Source organism: Girardinichthys multiradiatus, chromosome 3, assembly GCF_021462225.1.
Source record: "Girardinichthys multiradiatus isolate DD_20200921_A chromosome 3, DD_fGirMul_XY1, whole genome shotgun sequence".
Classification (NCBI taxonomy): Eukaryota; Metazoa; Chordata; class Actinopteri; order Cyprinodontiformes; family Goodeidae; genus Girardinichthys; species Girardinichthys multiradiatus.
The window spans coordinates 19,152,945-19,173,351 of NC_061796.1; the positions used below are offsets into that span (position 1 = coordinate 19,152,945).

Genomic DNA, 20,407 nt, shown 5'->3' on the forward strand with positions numbered 1-20,407 from the left:
TCGGGGTCAGATCATACCTGTCCACTCTCGAGAATGTATCCTGAAAGGTGACAGAGGTTTGGTGAAACTCACATTTTTCACTCTTCACAAAGAGACGGTTTTCTAGAAGACATTGAAGTACTTGGCAAACATGGCGACGATGCTCCTCAATGTTCTTTGACTTCTCAATGTTCTTCGATCAAAATATCATCTAGATATACAAAAACGTTCAGAAAATCTCTAAGCACATCGTTAACAAGGGCCTGGAAGACAGCAGGAGCATTGCATAGACCAAAAGGCATGACCAGGTATTCAAAGTGACCGAGTGGAGTCTTGAAGGCCGTCTTCCACTCATCCCCCTGGCGGATCCTAACAAGATGGTAAGCATTTCTCAGATCTAGTTTAGAAAATAATGTAGCACCATGAACCGGTTCAAAAGCTGAGGAAGGTAGTGGCAGAGGATACTTGTTTTTGACAGCAATTTGATGAAGACCACTATAATCAATACAAGGTCTTAATGACACATCCTTTTTCCCTACAAAGAAAAATCCGGCCCCAAGAGGTGAAAAAGATGGTCGGATTATTCCTGCAGAACATTGATTTCTGTTTGGGAGAAGGTCGATAGCGCAGTCATAAGGCCTATGGGGTGGTAAGGACAAAGCCTTGTTCTTACTAAAGACTCCCTTGAGGTCATGATATTCTGGAGGTACATGTGATAGATCAATGTCCTCGTTCTCCTCACTACTCTGTTCTGAAAAGCTCGGAGCGAACGCTGACTGGAGGAAAAAGGAATGGCAACTAATGGACCAAGATTCAACGCGATCCTCCGACCAATCAAGATGAGGATTATGTTTTCGCAACCAGGGGTAACCTAAGACCAAGGAGCCGTGTGATACTGGAAATACAAAAAAGGATATCTTCTCTCTATGGTTTCCTGATAACAAAAGGTCAATGGGTTTAGTCTGATGTGTAATTCGCTGTGAAGCCTGTCCATCAAGAGCTAACACAGATCGCGGGGAAGCAAGTGGTTCTATTTCAGTTCCGGCTTTGTGTACTAATTCTGAGTCAATTAAATTCTGTTCACTTCCGGAATCGACCACGGCAAACATAGTCAAAGTTTGTTGGTTAACTATGATAGTTGCTGGCAAGCTGAGTCTAGGGGCTTCACTATTTAAAGAATGGTCCGCCAAGCCCCCCTTCATGGTTAGTGGACCCTGTCTTTTGGCTGCCCCGGACAAATAGGACAGTCAGCTACAAAATGATCAGGAGAACCACAGTAAAAGCACTGCTTGGCTTGTCTGCCTCTCTGTCTCTCTTTGGAGTTAACAAAGCATACTGCTAAAGCAACACTTGAGTGGTTTAAAGGGATATATTTAAATGTGTTGTAATGGCCTAGTCAAAGTCCAAACCTCAATCCAATTGAGAATCTGAGGTTAGACTTAGAGGTCGTTGTTCACAAGCAAAAACGATCCAACATGAAGGAGCTGGAACAGTTTTGCCTTGAGTAGTGGGCACAAATCCCACTGGCAAGATGTGGGAAGCTCATAGAGACTTATCCAAAGCAATCTGTAGCTGTTATTGCCGCAAAAGGTGACTTTACAAAGTACTGACTTTAGGTGGAGGTAAGCAGTTATGCATGCTGACGTTTTCTGTTAATTTATTCTATTTGTTGTTTGCTTTACAATAAATACATATTTAAAGTTGTAGACATTCTTTGTAAATGAAATGGTGCAAACTCTAAAACTATCCATTTGAACTCCAGGTCCTGAGGCAACATATCATAAACAATGCACAGGGGGTGATGTCACTGGTCTGACAGCAGTTTTAACGTTAAGTGAATGTTGTTAAAGTGTAGAAATGTTTGTGGTCTGCAGAGTCATTTTATTTGAACATTGGTTGGTAATTTGGTGTGGAAAAAGTTTAGCTTTGTACTTTCTCATAACATAGTAGATGTGTTTCTGTGCTTCATACTACTGGCGTCATTCTGCAGCAGACAGGGTCCATAAGTGAAAGTCTTTGACAGCTGTTCACTTGCAGTACGAAAGTGAACAAAAATTCGGAATCCTTCCTTTTATAATTGAAAGCTTAAGCCTGACAATAAAAAAAAACAAACTATGGTTGCCATCAAGAGCATCTGGTTTTAAAAGAAAGAATGTTTTCACATGAAGCAGTCATTATAGATTTTAAGTTGATTTATTTACTTTTGCTATTTCATCTTTAAAGTTGCATTAACATGTACGTATATGTTTACTTTCCACCATTCTCGGTCTTCCATTGTTGTTTAAATCTTTATTTATATTGTTCTAAATATTGTTAGTCATGCATGTATTTTATTAACATCATTATTTTTATGTCTTCACATTGTTTTCCTCATCTGTTTCTTTTCTGTATGCAATGAGGTCTCCATACCCTTTTACTTTTTATGTTTTAGGATCAAAGAAGAACCAAAACTTCAGCAAGCACAGTAAGTAAACTGCATTACCCATAGTGCTTTAGGCTTTGACAGATCTTCCTGAGAGTCTGTGCTGTGTGCTTTGTGTGGCTTTCTTCTTGTCTTCTGGAGGCTAAATAAAAGAAATGGCATTAATGTCATGGGCTAAAAGCGATGGCAACTGGATGACACAAGAGTTACAGTAATTAAGTCATCAGTAAATATTTGTACATCACACAGTGAGCTAACATTGGCTAGATAGGTGAATTATATGGAGATTTAACAGCTGACATCCATGACATTAATGACCATTGCTTTATACCGGCGTTTTTTTGTTTCTGTGCCAGGCTTGTACACCTTTCCCTTGTTACTGGTTTCTACTTGGCTGCTCATCTGCATCTAGTGTATCATCTGCACTCTGGCTGGCTTGTGCAGCCTTGTAGTTCAACTACAAATGTGGAATTAATGATCCAGTCCTTCTCTACTGCACTATAGCTTCATTTGATCCAATCTCTCTTTAAAATCGGTTATTTGGAAAACCTGACCTCTGCTGCCCCTGTAAACTTGAAGAAGGGATACTTGTGTTACCCTTAGCCGAGCATTTAAAATAGCTCTCATTTCCATTGGCCGTAGAGCTTCCATTGTTTTTTTTTACCAGTTTTATCTCTAATGTAACTTTGATAGTCTCACATGTCTGTCCTCTTCTGACTTTCCCATTGTATTTCTGACACTTTCTGGAGGTCAATGGTCCCACAACTGCCGCTCTGCCGGTGTTCTGGCTTCTCCTCTATCTCCTCTGGTTGTAGTGAATGTTCCTGCTACTTTTCACTCCTTCAAACTGCACTGCAATCCAAAATTCCTTTTCTGGCCAAATTATGTTCTCCATTAATAACTGATTGCAATGTTTCAGCCACACTTTGCTTATTTGAACAGGTGGTTTCCCTTTAGTGGGATCACTGACCTGGTAAATAATGTTCTTCAGCCCCAGCAAAAGCCCCAAAATGACAAGAAGCCTGAACCAGATGCGTAAGTAATAACACAGACCCAGTATGATCTACTTCCAACAGAATAAAAAAAAAAGCACTGACCCATGGAGCTCAATACAAATCATGCTCAGCCTTGGTTGGTTTTAAACATAGTGCCTAAGAAGTGTTTAAGTGTGTTTGTTGTTATTAGGCTCAACATGAGGGGTATCAAATCTGCTGCATGAAATTCATGTTGAATTTACAAAGGTATACCATCACGTAGATTTAAACGTAGATTTGGGACTGTGAATAACAGCAGCAGCTAGCTAGCAGCTTAGCTAGCCGTACTAAAACATGTGATCAGTAGGGGTGTAACAGTGCACTAGAATCAGAGTGAACAAAGTATGAAGCAGTAATGTGCGATGGGGTTCATGACTGGTGAGGGACAGAGTCCTCTGGAGTTGGATGTACAAGTGAATCCAAAACAGAGGCTTATATTTCATTTGTGACCTTTATCGAATCATTTAATTGTTTCAAAAGTTTTTAATTATGCTTTAATCAATTCTATACTGTTCAACAGTAACATAGCAAGAAAAACAGAAGAATGTTTTATCTAAGGTCAAATTTGACTATTTAAAATAATTTTTTTATTGTGGCTGATCTCTCTTTTTTTAATTCAAATTGTGAATGATCTTATCTTTATTTGTATATGAAGTCCATGGAAGGAGGATGCAGTAATCAAGTGTTTTAAAATATCCCAGTTCTCCCTCACCTTCACCTTGTGGACACTAATATCCAGTCTACGCTGCCCATTCAATGCCAGGTCAAATCCACGCACTCCACACTCTTTTCAGGTGTACCACTCCAAGGGCGTTTTACCTTTCTCTTACTTGTTTGAAGATCTTCCAGCTCCAGAGATGATATTGCTCTCTTTAAAAACTCCCGTTTCAACTTTAAAAAATCCTTTCCCATTTTTGAGAAGTAATCTTCCATTTTGTCAGGCTAAATTTGTGTATGGCTTAAGTTCTTGTCATTGAAAACCATGTGAAAACACCCGTACCCTATGCAAAGCTGAAGACTATGCAGCAACTTGTTGTTAGCTGTCTGTGCCTATAAAGCTCATCACTGCCCTCTATCAGTACAGCACGGTACTTTTTGCCTCACCCAGTCCAATTAGAATTAGATTAAATATGCCACACACATTCATTAAATATATTAGACAGACTGTGGGACGTCCGCATGTTTATTACATGTGTAATCCAGCATGTATATTAAGGATATAAAGAGAGACAACAATGGGCATGTGCCAACTGCCTGCATCAGTCAGTGTGTGTGACAAAGCACAGTTGGTGGTGAGGCACAGCTATTCACTGCCTCACATTGCCAATCTCCCATGTATTTGTATCGGCAATGCACAAATTTAGTGATTTTGACCATAAATAAGTTGAAATCACACAGAAAACAAATTTATAGGACTGTCAAGTGGACAAATTAATTTTTTTCTTATCATTTCTAGTATTTTACTGACTGCATATCACTGGTATGATGCATAATACATATTTAACAGAAGGCTTTTCTGAATTTTTTTTTCTACACTAAATAAACATGCAACCATTATGAACTGCACCTGATCAATGCTGTACTTGTGTAAAAGTTAGTGTTATTCTAAGTAGTGAGAGCAAAACTAGAAGTTTTTGATAAGTAGTTGACAACTTTACCTTGTACTTGCTTGTACTTATGGGCACCTTTAGAGATGCGCCTTTTAAGTTACTTGGTAATACAAATAACAATTCAGCCAATCACATGACAGCAGCCCAATGCATTCAGGCATCTAGGCATTGTTATGGTGACTTATTGAATTTCAAACTGAGCATTAACATGTGAAGAAAGGGGATTTAAGGGACGTTGAATGCGGTGTGGTTATAGGTACCAGGCAAGCTGGTATTTCAGAACCTGCTGTTCTAAACACAACCACCTCTGGGGTCTACAGAGAATGCCTCAAAAAATCTGAAAATCTGAGCAGTACAGTTTTGTGCATGAAAATGCCTTGAGGCAGAGGTCATTTGAGGATAACCAGACAGGTTTGAGATTATAGAAAGCTGTAGCTCAATTAACTAGTGGTTTACAGCCAACAGAGGTGGGTAGGGTAGCCAAAACGTTTACTCAAGCAAGAATATAATATAATATAATATAACAGAACAGAATAGAATAGAAACCAAATAGAATAGAAAAAAAAATCTTTATTGTCTCCCAGTGCCGAAATTCAGGTGTACCAGCACCAAAGTGACAGGCAAGTCAAAGCAAAGAGATTCACACTAAGGTAAAAATATAAAAACACAAAATAAAAATAGGAGAGTGTACATTAAAACTTACAGGATAAGAAAACCTACTGTGCAGTTATTGTAAATAGCATGGCAGCATTACTTTAAAATAATCTTACTTGGGTATATTTGAAAAGTAGTTATCCAAAAAAATGACTCCAGTAAGAGTAAAAAGATACTTAAGTACTGAGTATCTGTTTGATAATTCATAATGACTGATTTATTTTTTTTAATAATTTAATCAGACAAACAAGAATTTAAAATTATATGCAAATTCGGATATCTATAAATCATAAAATAAAAAAAGGTAAAAATGAACAAAATCTTTACAAAATAACAAATTACGTCACAGGGAAGTCAAATCTCCCAATCTCACTTGTTCGCAACATAAAGCTTTGAAGACCAGTACCTACAGTAGGGGACATTGTAGGTTGTAACACTGCTTTCAGTGATGTGATCTTCCTAATGGCCCAGCAGACCCAGCAGAAATAAAACAACATTAGAATCTGTGCATGTTTGGTAGTAATGTGAGAAGTGATCAGAGGTGAAACAATTAGCTGGAAATTGTACTCAAGAAATTATTTTGAAAAAAAATAATACTCAAGTTGAAGTAAAAAGTTACTCAAGTAAATGTAACATGTTACTACCCACCTCTTCTGTCAAGTTGTGTAGAGTACCAACTCTGAATACACAAGACACAGAGTGTAACTGATCAGTCTTGATTTCAGCTGCAACATTCACAAGGTCGGGGCAGAATTTCACATGAACACAGTCAAAGCATGGATTTATTCTGCAAATCAACGTTTCAGATTGCTGCAATGTTGCAATGTTGTGGAGGATATTTTCTCGGCACAACTTGGGCTCCTTAATCCCAACTGTGCATCACAACCACCTGCTTGAGTATTGTTGCTGACCATTATCCTTTTATGACCATAGTACATGCAGTAACTGCATGATGCTATTATGCCAATATGAATCAAAGTCTCAGAGGGATGGTACAATATCACCCTGGTCATCCTGTCATACGACAAGGTGACCAGCAATCATACAATCACTGTGATTTTGACAATGAAGTATGGTTGCATGTCTACTGCTAAACAGATTGCAGTGGTGCTTAATGAACGTTGGCTGTTGTAGGAAGCTGGGTTTGTGCTTTGGCATGATTTTGTTATTGTACCGGTTACGTGGTTATACCAATTCAAGTAAGTAATATATCTGACATAGACCTAGCTTCTTACTTTATCGCCATTGAGCAATGCTGACACAATGCTTTTTTTTTTATCCATCTTTCCAAATCTTTACTGTAGTTGACTAAGAAGCTGTAATATTCTGAAACAACAAACTTTACAAATAAGTCCCCAAACTCTTGGATTGTCAGTGTTGTTTTCAATCCTGCTTTGTTTTGGTGTCGATTGATATGCTCCCTTTTTTTCTTAATTTTTTTCCGTTTTTGTGCTAGTTTTTAAAAGCTGAGTTGTGGAACGTAGAGTTCCACACTTTAGTTCAGCAAGTAAACATTCTGCATGTGTACATGATTAAAACAACGATGCATTTATTCGGTACAGAAGTTTCACAAGTTGTGTTTGGAGGATCAAAATGCAGACAAATGGTAGGCAGGGGTGGATGTGTCAATTAAAAGGTTTAATAATAACACAGAAACTTACAAAAATGTCTGAAATCCAAAGACATAAATGAGGGAGTCAAGAGTTCAAAAGCCCAAAAAATCCAAGTGCAGGACATGAAACTGACATGAATCCAAAACACTGACTGGTAACCTGGAGCCAGAAACATGGGGGAGGCAGCGTAATTCACCAGCAGTGACTGAAAGAACCAAAGTGGAATATATACAGCGGAGAGATGATCAAATGAACAAGAGACAGGTGGAGACTAAACAACCAATTGAGAATGAGAATGAATAGGAAAACAGAAACTAAATACACACACGACTGGAGAACAGTATACAAACGAAACATTGGAAAAGAATGACCCAAAACATCCAGGAGTTAGGGAAACTTAAACTGAGGTGGAAAAAAACAGGAGGTAAAGAGAACACAGAACACAAAGGAGCAGACTAACCACAGGAAGCCACCAATAAACATCTCTGAAACTAAAGACTAAAACTCTGAAAACAAAACTGAAAACAGCAACCAAACTTAACTAAGATGATCCATTCAACATAATAAGAAATGGAATAAACACCTGATTGTAAAAATGAATACAGTGACAGGTGGAAATAATAATGCTGAGAATAGCGCTACTCCATAGGCAGCCTAGTTAACATGAGCTTACAGTGCATGAGTCAGCTCAGAAAAATGTGCCCTTATCATTTACAAATGTAATCAGCAATACCAATTTAAATGAGCTGTTTCTGCCACAAGGTTTACTTTTTACTAAGTTACCTTATTGATAAAGCACCCTTCAGATGTCAAAAACAAGGTCATACAGTTTAAGATAAAACAGCAAGCTCAAAACCAGAAAAAAAATCATACAGCCCAAACCTAGTTAAAAGCCAGTCTGAAAAAGGATTTTTTGTTTATACAGGTAGCCATTGTAATGAGATTAAAACAGGAGTAATGTGCTGTCTCTTTTGTGTGTTAGTCAAAACCCTTTTAGAAGCATTCTGTCCTGACTGGAGACAGGTAAGATCCTTCTTATTCAAACACATAAAAAGATGTCAGAACAAAATAAAATAAAAGCATGAATAATCATGTCTAACCCTCCAAGGACATTGCAGAATCAAAAATAACGATTTCAGATATTTGGCACTTGTCAGAAATCACCTACAAATAGTTATCAAAGAGCCACTGTTGGATGCTGGTAAATCATTTTATTAAGGAGCACTACTTTAAATATTAGGTTGACTTAAAAGTACAGTAGAGGTTAATATCATCAGCATAGAGGATAGGCCCTTTCAGTAAAAACTGTACTGAAAAAAACCAGCCAAAATGTTTAGCCGTTTGTTAATAGTTATTAACTCAGCAAGTCATATTAGTATATTTATCTTCTTTTAGCTCCTTTGTGTTAGCTAACACAAAGGAGCTAATGTTATGATGTGTTACTTTATTATCTTTGGTCTTGCGATTTCTTTAGGGAGGGGAAAGATTCAAACCTATAAAGGTTCCAGTTAACAAAGGCTAGACAAAGGTAACAACTTCAATAAAGTCAGACAAGTTCTTGGTGGCAAGGAAGGATTTTGGTATGACTTCAACACGGAGAAGGACTTTAATGATGCAGACGCAGATGCCGATGATTACAAACATCAAAAGAAGTATTATCTCCACAGAGAGCGAGAGCGAGTATATAACTACATCTTGATTAAGCATAAAGTACTAATGAAACAATATTCTAGGTGTTTCCAAATGCAATAAGAGTAAATAATGCAACTTAGCTCTACTCTGCTTGAACAGTTTATTAAGGTGTGTTTATATATACATATATAATTTCTTATTTCAAAATTTTATCACAACTAAATTTGTATAATGACGGTTGGTACAGTTTAAAACTCTAATTTCCATATGTTTGGATTCAATTTTATGAAACTTAGGGCTATTTGAGTTGGTTCTTTTGTTTATCTGTGTCCCAAATGTTGACGCCAGTATCATTACTTTTTCTACCAATTTTTGTTGCCAATAAGTTTTGCCAGGATAGTTGATAATAGGTTACAGTAAATCAAGCATTGGTGGGAGGGATGAAAGAGGAAACGTTTGAGTTGTAGTTGATTGCTTATTTCTACAACTGGTTCTATAGTGGCCCATAAAGGTGAAACTGTTAACCACATTGAGTAATCATTCTGCTAAACTGCAGCATGTCCTAAACAGGTAATTTTAAATTAATCTCTTGGAGCTGTTGTGGCCTCCAACAACTTCATAAAATTAAGCAGGTCATGAATAGGCTGAAGGAAATGGACTTTAAATTACATTTCTGCTGGAAACTCATCTTTTTAAAGAAAACAACTTGACTGTAAGGAGGAGGGGTAACATATTCATGGCACCGTTTCCATCCCATTAGAGGTGTGATGATATTAATACACCAATCAGGCCCATTCTAGATTCATAATATCATCAAAGACAAAAAAAAAAAGATGATAACCAACCTCTCCAAGGTTTCCTCTTATCAGAAAACCTAATTTTGACAAACATATATGGTCCTAATGCTAATGAGAGTAGATTTTTCAATGATCTCTTTTTAACTTCGGCATCACTTAGGGGACTACATTTAATAAAGGGATACCCTCCAGGGTCGCATCTAGTCTTTTAAGACTTAAACAGGCATTTTACGAACAGGGGGAGAAAACAGGTAAAGTATTTGCAAGGCGAATGCCACAACTGGAACACAGATTACTTATCACAGCAATAGTATCAGAGGGACACATCCTCTCGGATCCTGAGAAAATTTATTCAGCTTTTAAGGAATATTATGTAGAGTTATATAAAGCGTAACCTACCATTCAAGAGAAAAACCTCCATGAATTTCTAAACAAGTTAGAGATACCCAAAATCTCAGGGGAAAATAAAAATGACCTGGATTTGGAAATTAGCGAAGAAGAGAATGAACATGCAGTAGATGTGGGCTGGGCCAGGCGGCCTCCCAATAGATTTATATAAGAAATATAAAGACAAGAGTAAACCACCAAATGAATATGAACATTTTAGACCATTTAGCTTACTAAATTCAGATCTCAAAATGATTTCCTAAACACCAGCTAAAAGTTAACCAGGTCAAAATGGTTTAGTCAGGGGGAGACAGGGTTTTCACAATGTTTTCTCCACTGAAGAAAAAACTTGTTGAAGCTTGTGTAAAGTTTGTTACAGAAGGCTTGTACAAGCCAGAGAACCTAGTCTAGTGAGATTATGCCCCATGATGTTCATACCCATGTGCTGTTTTACAACATATGTTGCTGACAGACTTTATATAACTGATGGAGGGATGAATGAGAATTGCGCTGGGACAACGTTGGTAATCTTACCTTGAAACAAGTTTGCTTGGAAGTGGACTTCCAAGCAAAACAATAATCCCAAACACACAGTCAAGGTGATAGCTTTCAGAGAAGAAAGGTACCAGTCACTCATCTGACTTGTATCCAACTGAAAATCTATGGAAGGGTACTTAAGAAGGAACCCCAGATTTGAAGAAAGTTTGTATGCAAGAATAGATCAAAATCACACCTGAGCAATTCATGTGACTAGTTTTTCCATCCAGGAGATGTCTTGAAGGTTTTATTACCGTGAAAGGCTTTTTCACAAAGTATTCGATGGACTTTTGTATGTGTGTTTGCAAGAGTGTCATTTCAAATTTGAACCTATAACCCCATGTGTGTACTAATCTGCTTCAATTTTTTTCTATATGTTTATTACTTGGGTTGTTGGCTACATCTATTGTGAATCTTATATAAATAAAAGTTTCTCCATTTACATGAAAGAATAAAAGACTTTTGGTTTACTACATAATTCCATGTGTGTTCATTAACAGTTTTGCTGCCTTTGGTAAGAATCGACAATGTAAATAGTCATGAAAATAAGAAGACCCATTAAGTGAGAAAGAGGATCTTAAACTTTTGACTGGTAGTGTATATTTCAAAATGTGCCTATGCCAGAGACATATCTACTTTATTAGTACCAGGCAAAACATTTTCACTGCTGTTGACATGTTTTAAAGATTGCAAAGGAGTTACAAAATGATTAAAAAGGGTTATTGGAATAACTAAAATCCAGCTGCTTGAAAGACATCGCATAGTTCATCTTGCTGTTGATATATTGAATCTGTCTTATGTCCAAGAGAAAGCGTCAGGTTTCAGACAGCGTATATAACTGCTGTCTCGTAGGTAAGAGAGCTCCGATACACAAGCATGGAGCTGGACAATGAGCAGTGTATGATTACTCATCAGCAGTCTCACCTGCATTTGACCATGTTTTACACATGAAGCAGCCCTTTTTTGGGTACCAGTTGCTTTTAAAATCTATTTTATGTTTGTGCTGGTTTTCTCAGTTTTTCATGTTATGTTATTAACAATTTATCCTTCCTTTTGACGTTTTAATTGTTTTACTTTAATATATTTGATGACTCAGTCAGATCTGTGCATTTCAAAAACTGAATAGCCTCATCTTTAGATGAGGCTGCTTTAGACACAGGTAGGAGGGTGCTCAGCCGCAACCTCCAATGTTTCTTAGTTAATCTATCAGTAAAGTTGGAGGTATTTATTGTCAGTCAAAGAAATGCAATTTTTATACTGAGGTATGAGAGACAATTAAGTAGAAATGAAACACAGTTTTTTGAAGTTTCGCTTCCCTTATGCTCAAAAACAGTGGCTTTGTATCATATGTTTTATCAGATTTTTATCAGTCCTCCTGTCAGTAAATATAATTTGGTTTGAATCTCTTAAACAAAGCTCCACACACGTGTAATCACTGCTTAGCAAACACACAAAGGCTGACATAATTAGCTCTTTAATCTTTTTGTGGATAGAACGTGGAGCATGTCAGTGGCACTTTATCCAATGTTCTGATGGCACAGAGATTCAGACACAACAATACACACACATGCACAAGCATACAGTGTCTTTCAGTGTGTGTGACCATTGCATTTGGGCTCTAAAACTCTGGTTGTGGGAAAAGGAAGCATGTTTATCTCAAACGCAGACCTGTATGTGGTAAAAGGATAGCACTGCTCAATAATTTACAAGAGCTAATGAATGTTGCAGGGGATATGTGGGACGAAACCACTTCTAATCGCCATATTATGAAGTCAGCCCAGTGTTTAGTTTCCAAGGAGACACTCAATTGACATGTGTCATACAAAATGCATGTAGAGAGCCACATTTTTTTATTGGAAGTTTAGTTTTTTTTCTGCAAGATCAGGATATAAAGAGAAACAGAAAGGCTGCATTGATTCCTTCGTAGTAAAGTGTGAAGTTTTTTTGGTTGTGACAACCAATGATTATCTGCTGTTAATAGAGCGAAAATTGTATGTATCGTTGATTTCAATAACTAACGACATACATCACAGGACTCTTTGCCTCACATTACAACTCTCTTGATGTAGACAGGCAGGGGCAAATTGTTCATTTAATACAGAGAAACATGAGAAAGCAGAATTAAGTGATGTCCTCGAACTTGCAAAGCAAAACTGATACCCAAAGTGTTAGAAGGGGAGATCAGCTTTTAAGCCTCTGATGCTAGCCTTTTCCTTCAAAAATCAGTTCATATTTGGGGTTGTATCACTTTGTCAGTTCGGGGCCAAGGCTTATTGTAGGAGTGTGAGTTTGAGTAAAATAAATTATTATTACAGTGTTCCAAGTCTAACTCTGTTGATAGACATAAAATACATGGTCAATTTTCTTATTGAAATTTGTACGAAATGTAAAAGTAGCACAGTAAAATACTACAATCAGAACTTATTTGATTTGATCGAGGCTGTTTTAACACAGCATGGATAGCTTCCATCATTTTCCAGCTAGTTTTGATGCAGACAGCACCGACATTCAAATCTTGATGAAGCAAAAGCTTCTACCGATATGTTATTTCTTAAGGGACTTGAGGTTATTACAGAAGGACATTGTGGTTTGGCTAATAACTGCCTCACAAACAATGTGGAACAGACTGTCTTCTACTCAAAATGTGTCGCACATTATGAAAAAGAGAAAAAGAAAAAAATGATCAATAACAATCAGAACAAATAAACAAAGATTCCTTATCCAGACCTGCAATACTTGTCAGTTCCTGAAAGATTAACAAGTTCAAATTAAATAAATGCTTTTTTGAATATTTAACTTGCAGTAACTTTACCCTGTACTGCATTCAATTGTTGTTTGAAGAATTGCCAAGAGCAAGGTGATTTGCTATATTTTCTATAAGGTATTCCCTATCTTTTCAGATGTCTCAAACATCAAATTTTACATATATTGTGTTAGAAGCAATAAAATTGTTCCAATAAACTTCTAAAGTGATTTCCTTTAACAAAATAAAGGTTCAATTGAATTGTCTAAATCATATTTGCATTTGATCATATGGCGTGGTTGTCCTGATGATTAGGTAAAAATGATCAGGACACCTCTTTTCCAATTTGATTTCCTAATCTCTGCTTTTTTCATTCACTGACAGGAAGTTACACCAGCAGTTTGAATCGTATAAGGACCAGGTTAAGAAGATGGGGGAAGAGGGTAAGCCGGCTCAGGACCAAAAGAGCGAAGCCCCCACCTGTGGAATATGCCACAAAACGAAATTTGCTGACGGCTGTGGTCACATCTGTTCATATTGCCAAACAAAATTCTGTGCTAGGTGCGGAGGACGCGTGTCTCTGCGGTCAAACAAGGTAACAGTTTCATGCCTGTTGGTCAGCTTTGATGGCACCTCTCCACTATGCCTCTACCAAAGACACAACACATCAAATATTCAGTTGCTCTTACACATGTCTCCCTAGCCTATTTATTCATGTTTCTGAAACTTTAGGGTAAAATCCTAATCTGATGATTGAGACAACAGTATCTATAATAACAGGTAATGTTTTTTTTTTTAGCATTTGATCTGCTCTAAGACATTAAGCATGTTGTTCGGATTCTGGTATTACTGATGAGTAATTCATAACTGTAGAGATTTTCCTTATTTTATAACACCTTACAAGATTTTATACACCTTGAACCTTTTCATATTTTGTCATGTTACAACCTCACACTTTATATTTTAATGGGATTTTATGTAATAGGCCAACACAAACTAATATTAATTGTGAAGTAGAAAAAAATAGTACATGGCTTGATTTTTCTCACAAATAAAAATCTGAAAAATGTTGCATGCATTTGCCTACAGCCCCACTGAGTCAATTTAAAGCTGCTGGTCTTTTGGGATTTTTCTGTACCGGCTTTGAAATTTTGGAGACAGTTTTACCCATTTGTCTTTGCAAAATAGGTCCAGTTTTAAGTCTGACCTCTGATTCTCAAGTCTGTTAAGAGATTAACTCTGCTCATATGAACAGGTTTGATCTAAACTATTCCATTGTTACGCTGATTGTATATACAGGGTTACTGTCCCACTTGAAGGTGCATCTCCAGCCCAAGTCTTTTGCAGTCACTAACAAGTTTTCTTCCAGGATTGCCATGAGTTTAGCTTCATCAATTTTCCTATTAACTCTAACATGTTCCCCTGTCACTGTTGAAGAAAGTATCCCCTCAGCATGATTCTACCACTACCATGTTTCAATGTGGGGATGGTGAGTTTCAAGTTTGTGGTTCCCCCCACATGGTTTGCGCAAACTGCAAACTGGACTTCTTTTAGCTTTTTTCTTAGGGGTACAAAGTATAATAATAAACTGATAAAGTTTGTCCATGTGGAGCCCACTGGTGGTCATTGTTATACTAAAAACCACAAAGATTGGGGGTACCTCTCACTGACAGACTTATTATAACCATTGGAAAAGAAAAGGGGTCACACAGGTAGCAGAAATGGAGCGTGTGTTTGCACCTCAACCATAACTGAGTCGGTTTAGGCTAAACCTGACTCCCCCTTATATGTATATGCATCTTATATCATACATATACAGGGGTTGGACAATGAAACTGAAACACCTGTCATTTTAGTGTGGGAGGTTTCATGGCTAAACTGGACCAGCCTGGTAGCCAGTCTTCATTGATTGCATATTGCACCAGTAAGAGCAGAGTGTGAAGGTTCAATTAGCAGGGTAAGAGCACAGTTTTGCTCAAAATATTGAAATGCACACAACATTATGGGTGACATACCAGAGTTCAAAAGAGGAAAAATTGTTGGTGCACGTCTTGCTGGCGCATCTGTGACCAAGACAGCAAGTCTTTGTGATGTATCAAGAGCCGCGGTATCCAGGGTAATGTCAGCATACCACCAAGAAGGACCAACCACATCCAACAGGATTAACTGTGGACGCAAGAGGAAGCTCTCTGAAAGGGATGTTCGGGTGCTAACCCGGATTGTATCCAAAAAACATAAAACCATGGCTGCCCACATTACGGCAGAATTAAATGTGCACCTCAACTCTCCTGTTTCCACCAGAACTGTCCGTCAGGAGCTCCACAGGGTCAATATACACGGCCGGGCTGCTATAGCCAAACCTTTGGTCACTCATGCCAATGCCAAACGTCAGTTTCAATGGTGCAAGAAGCGCAAATCTTGGGCTGTGGACAATGTGAAACATGTACTGTTCTCTGATGAGTCCACCTTTACTGTTTTCCCCACATCCGGGAGAGTTACGGTGTGGAGAAGCCCCAAAGAAGCGTACCACCCAGACTGTTGCATGCCCAGAGTGAAGCATGGGGGTGGATCAGTGATGGTTTGGGCTGCCATATCATGGCAATCCCTTGGCCCAATACTTGTGCTAGATGGGCGCGTCACTGCCAAGGACTACCAAACCATTCTTGAGGACCATGTGCATCCAATGGTTCAAACATTGTATCCTGAAGGCGGCGCCGTGTATCAGGATGACAATGCACCAATACACACATCAAGACTGGTGAAAGATTGGTTTGATGAACATGAAAGTGAAGTTGAACATCTCCCATGGCCTGCACAGTCACCAGATCTAAATATTATTGAGCCACTTTGGGGTGTTTTGGAGGAGCAAGTCAGGAAACATTTCCTCCACCAGTATCACGTAGTGACCTGGCCACTATCCTGCAAGAAGAATGGCTTAAAATCCCTCTGACCACTGTGCAGGACTTGTATATGTTATTCCCAAGATGAATTGATGCTGTATTGGCTGCAAAAGGAGGCCCTACACCATACTAATAAATTATTGTGGTCTAAAACCAGGTGTTTCAGTTTCATTGTCCAACCCCTGTAGCTGGTTCTGTTAAAATTGAATGCTAATTAAGAGGAAGAATATTTCAAAGAGAATTCAAATTTAGCGCTGTGTTGCATTAACGCGATGTCCTGTGACACATCTCTTTTCAGGAAATGACTTGATGAGGGTACTGTAGTTTCCTCTCAGATGTTCAGTTTGCTGTCAATTTTCACAAGCTGTTTATCATCTATATCGTCATTTTTCCAGTACACAATGAGTGGTGGCCAGGTGTTCAAATTACCCCTGTGAACACATAAGCCTGTTCTCATTAACAAAAGATATAGGTCTTAGTACTCGGTGTAATTAGCCATATGTGATTACATCTTTGCTTACTACGTCACAACATGGCACAGACATTTGACCAAATTACAAGAAATTGCTATCATTGGCATCACGATGAATTTTATAGTAGGGTGTGAAATACACGTGTTATTGAATTTTTTTGTGTACACAGATTAAAAGCACAATCATTGCAACCTTTTCCCTGAAATGTTTGACGTGTTGCTTGGTCTTTATTCTGCTGTTTGTTCACTAATGTTTTGTTTACTAACAAACCTCTCAGGTTTTCTCAGAACCACTGTTTATGCTGAGATTACATTATACACAAGTGGACAAAAATGATTGATTGCACTGGATTTTATTAAGGGGTTTCTGAGTAAAGGGGCTGAATACAAATGCATCCAGACATTTTTAGATTTTTATTTGTAAAAAATGTGAAAACCATGCGTCCTTTTGTTTCTATGTCACAAACTTGCACTGTTTTGTGTCTATAACATAAAATCCTAAAAGAAATAAGCAGTTGTAATGTGACAAAGGAATAAGAGTAGTTTTGCAAGGTACTGTATAACTTGTATTAATACTATTTCACCACTGGAGGGAACTCACTCTCCATTGCTGTTCTCATAAAGAAGATCATTTTGTATTTTGTTGTAATATAACACTCCGGTCTTTTCCACAGACTAACCCAAAGATTTAAGTATTGTACTGAATTTTATTGAAGAGTGACTTATTTCATTCCATACATTCCTTTGCTTTGGGAATATGTGACAGTGCTCCCAGGATCTGGTGACACTCACTACCTTTTTCTTCCTGTCTTTTCTATCCCCACCCCCACCCCCACCCCCACCCATCTGTATCCCTATTCTTTCTCTCTGCTGTATTCCTCCTCTCATGGAATTGCAACAGGAGGACAAAGTGGTTAGCGAAATATTCTTCTGTGTTTCTTGTGATATGGCGTGGTATGACTAAATACACATTCAGCAGCCATGATTGACATTAATCTAACTAAAGTACAAATTGGTTTAATCTGTGAGTCTGTTCTGTTTTGCTGAACTACATATCCATAGTAAACATTAAACAAACAACATCTCCTTCCAAAGGGTTTGACAGATATGACACATAATATAGACATATAGAAATACAACCTGTGTTAAACACCAAAAGTAGCTTAGAATTAAACAAAGCTCTAAGATGGTGTCAGATAATCACTCAGCTCAGGTAGTACCTTCAGTTCATGTGGTTCACTGATGCAAGACGTAACTCTTAGAATGCTGTCTCAAAGAGACGCTTGAATTAGACAGCCAATATCCTAGCCAAAACGTTTAATTGTGTCTGATAGACCGGGGTTAAGAGACTCTCCTACCAACATAACAAGGCCACTCTCTTAATGTAATCAAAGAATGAATAAAATATTTAATTTATTGGACAACGTTTGGATAAGTACATCTTTAACCATCCAACCTGAATGGTCCAGCTTCAGTGCTGTGAACATGCAATGCTGATTCATAAGGAGAAACCATATACACTAATTTCACTGCTGAATTGTCTTAGTATATAAGAGGCAGAATAAGTTTCATTAGCATTTTATGGGTTATGGATTTTATACAGCTGCAATGGATTCTGCTTGAGTAATATTTGACAGACAAAAATATTTATTTAAACAAACAGAAGCTATTTATTTCTTCATCCTTCTGTTTTGGTTCTGTTATTATGACACTTCTATCACACTGTATTCATTAGCATCTTTACCTCTATCACCTAAACCTGGATGTGGATCGCTCGAGTAGTGAAGGTCTATTTGAATATGTAAATTTCATAAAGACTAGCCATTGCACTTAAAAATGTAATGACTCGCTATAAACCACTGTCAAAGCTAATTTTTGAATACTGCAGTTGGTGTAACTGTAACAGTGTAACATTGCATGTTCTGTGGCGTTGAAGTATACACAATTAGGGTTCACTTAAAACATTAGTGCAGCAGAAAGACAGAGACAGAACTCTACAACGGAATGCCAAGACCCCAGTTGAATGGGTGTCCATCCTTCACCGGGTTGTAATAGCCTGGAGTTCAGTTACTACTCTGGGCAGATGGTGTTGAGTAATAACAGTGGCAGCAGGCTGATGATGGACATCATAAGCTATACCTGATAGGTCAGCACATGAGCCTCAAGTTGTACCCACTTACCTGTTGTTGCCCTCTCCTGTCACATTGGTTACTTCGCCATGCAAACTATTTTCTTTGGATTTTATGCTGATGATCCAAAATGTAAGTGAATAATTGATTGAACTAATTTTAATACTTTATTAATCCCAAAGAGAAATTAAACATTGTAGTAATTTACACTTCTTAAGTTTCTTCAGAGAGTCATTATAGACGGAGATGGCTGTGGGCAAAGAAGGATCTCCTGTAGTTGACTGTATTACAGCAAATCTATACTCCATGTCCTCCATAAACTTTGTTGTCACTGGAGTATGAGAATGGAATTCAGAAGAAATCATGGACTCTGCAGGGGAAACTTTACAATTTTCTCAGGTTTGGCAATATTTTTACTGATATGCCTAATTAAGGTGCATTACATGCACGCATTTGTTATATGCTAGTTGTAACTCCCTCCAAACATAAGCAGACATGAATGGTTCTCTTGCAACTGGTTTATTTAAATACTTTTCTTCAACTTCAAACTGTGAAAACTAAACCCCATATAAACAAAAATAAAGGAAAACCAACATTGATCAACATAAAAACCATGCACAGCATGTGGATACATACATCTTACCAGAATAAAATAAAGAGCTAAACGAACAAACATGTTGGCTGCGTGCTGCAACAAAGGGAATAGTTTCTCAGTCTTCCAAACCTCGTACAGCTGTTTAGTTCCAACTTCAACTTAATGAGACTTCATGACCAGCATATTTCTTTGGGAGCACAACATGCATTTTTGCTGTGTACATCTTGCTTCTGCTGGAGTCCCACATTCAAGGTGACCAGTGGACAAGATGGTGCCAGTGTGTGTGTCAGGTCGTCTGTCGCTCTCTATTTAGCTTGTGTTTTTTTTTTTTTTTGTGCTTATTGTTCTTTTTCCTTGTTTTAAATGTTACTTTATTTTACTTGTGCAGCACTTTGTTGCAGATGTGGTTGTTTTAAAGTGCTTTATGAATAAAGAAAGTCAAAATATAAAGTTCTTAATTAGTTCTCCACAGCAGAGCAAAACCAAAAAACAACGTTTTGAATTTGGACATGAACTTCACATTTTTCATATAGACAACATGCAGTGCAGATGTAGGATAGTTTTGTAAGATAACATGTATCATTAACAAATCACGACTGCTGTGATATAAAACATATCATGTTTTGTGTTACCATGCTTGTTGTTACAGATGGTCAAATGCTTTGTTTACTCCAGGACCAACAAAGGAACACATTTTTGTTCTTGTCTAAAAGCTTGTGTGTCAGTGAAATAGGTGGCGGTGGTGAAATCTGTTCTTTTTCCATCCGTCTACTCTTTCTCTCTCACAGATGGTGACATCAGTGGCGAGAGAGATCTTGTTCTGTGAAACTCTATTGAATATTCACAAGTCTGTGCTGGAGGCAGCTAGCGGAGCTATGTACGGGACATTGGCATGTGATATAC

The 20,407-nt window shown here is 37.8% G+C and overlaps 1 protein-coding gene across 7 annotated transcripts in view; it reads left to right on the forward strand.

Moving 5' to 3' along the window:
- The window catches only part of rims2a (regulating synaptic membrane exocytosis 2a), a 201,449-nt gene that overhangs the window by 30,419 nt on the left and 150,623 nt on the right, over positions 1–20,407 (forward strand). For 5 of the 7 annotated variants that reach the window (XM_047360424.1, XM_047360415.1, XM_047360417.1 and 2 more), the window contains exons 3-5: positions 2,411–2,443; positions 13,793–14,003; positions 17,682–17,693. In XM_047360424.1, the coding sequence (XP_047216380.1) occupies positions 2,411–2,443; positions 13,793–14,003; positions 17,682–17,693 (256 nt within the window). The remainder of the gene's footprint in view (positions 1–2,410; positions 2,444–13,792; positions 14,004–17,681; positions 17,694–20,407) is intronic. The other 2 variants (XM_047360416.1, XM_047360418.1) reach the window with 1 other exon arrangement.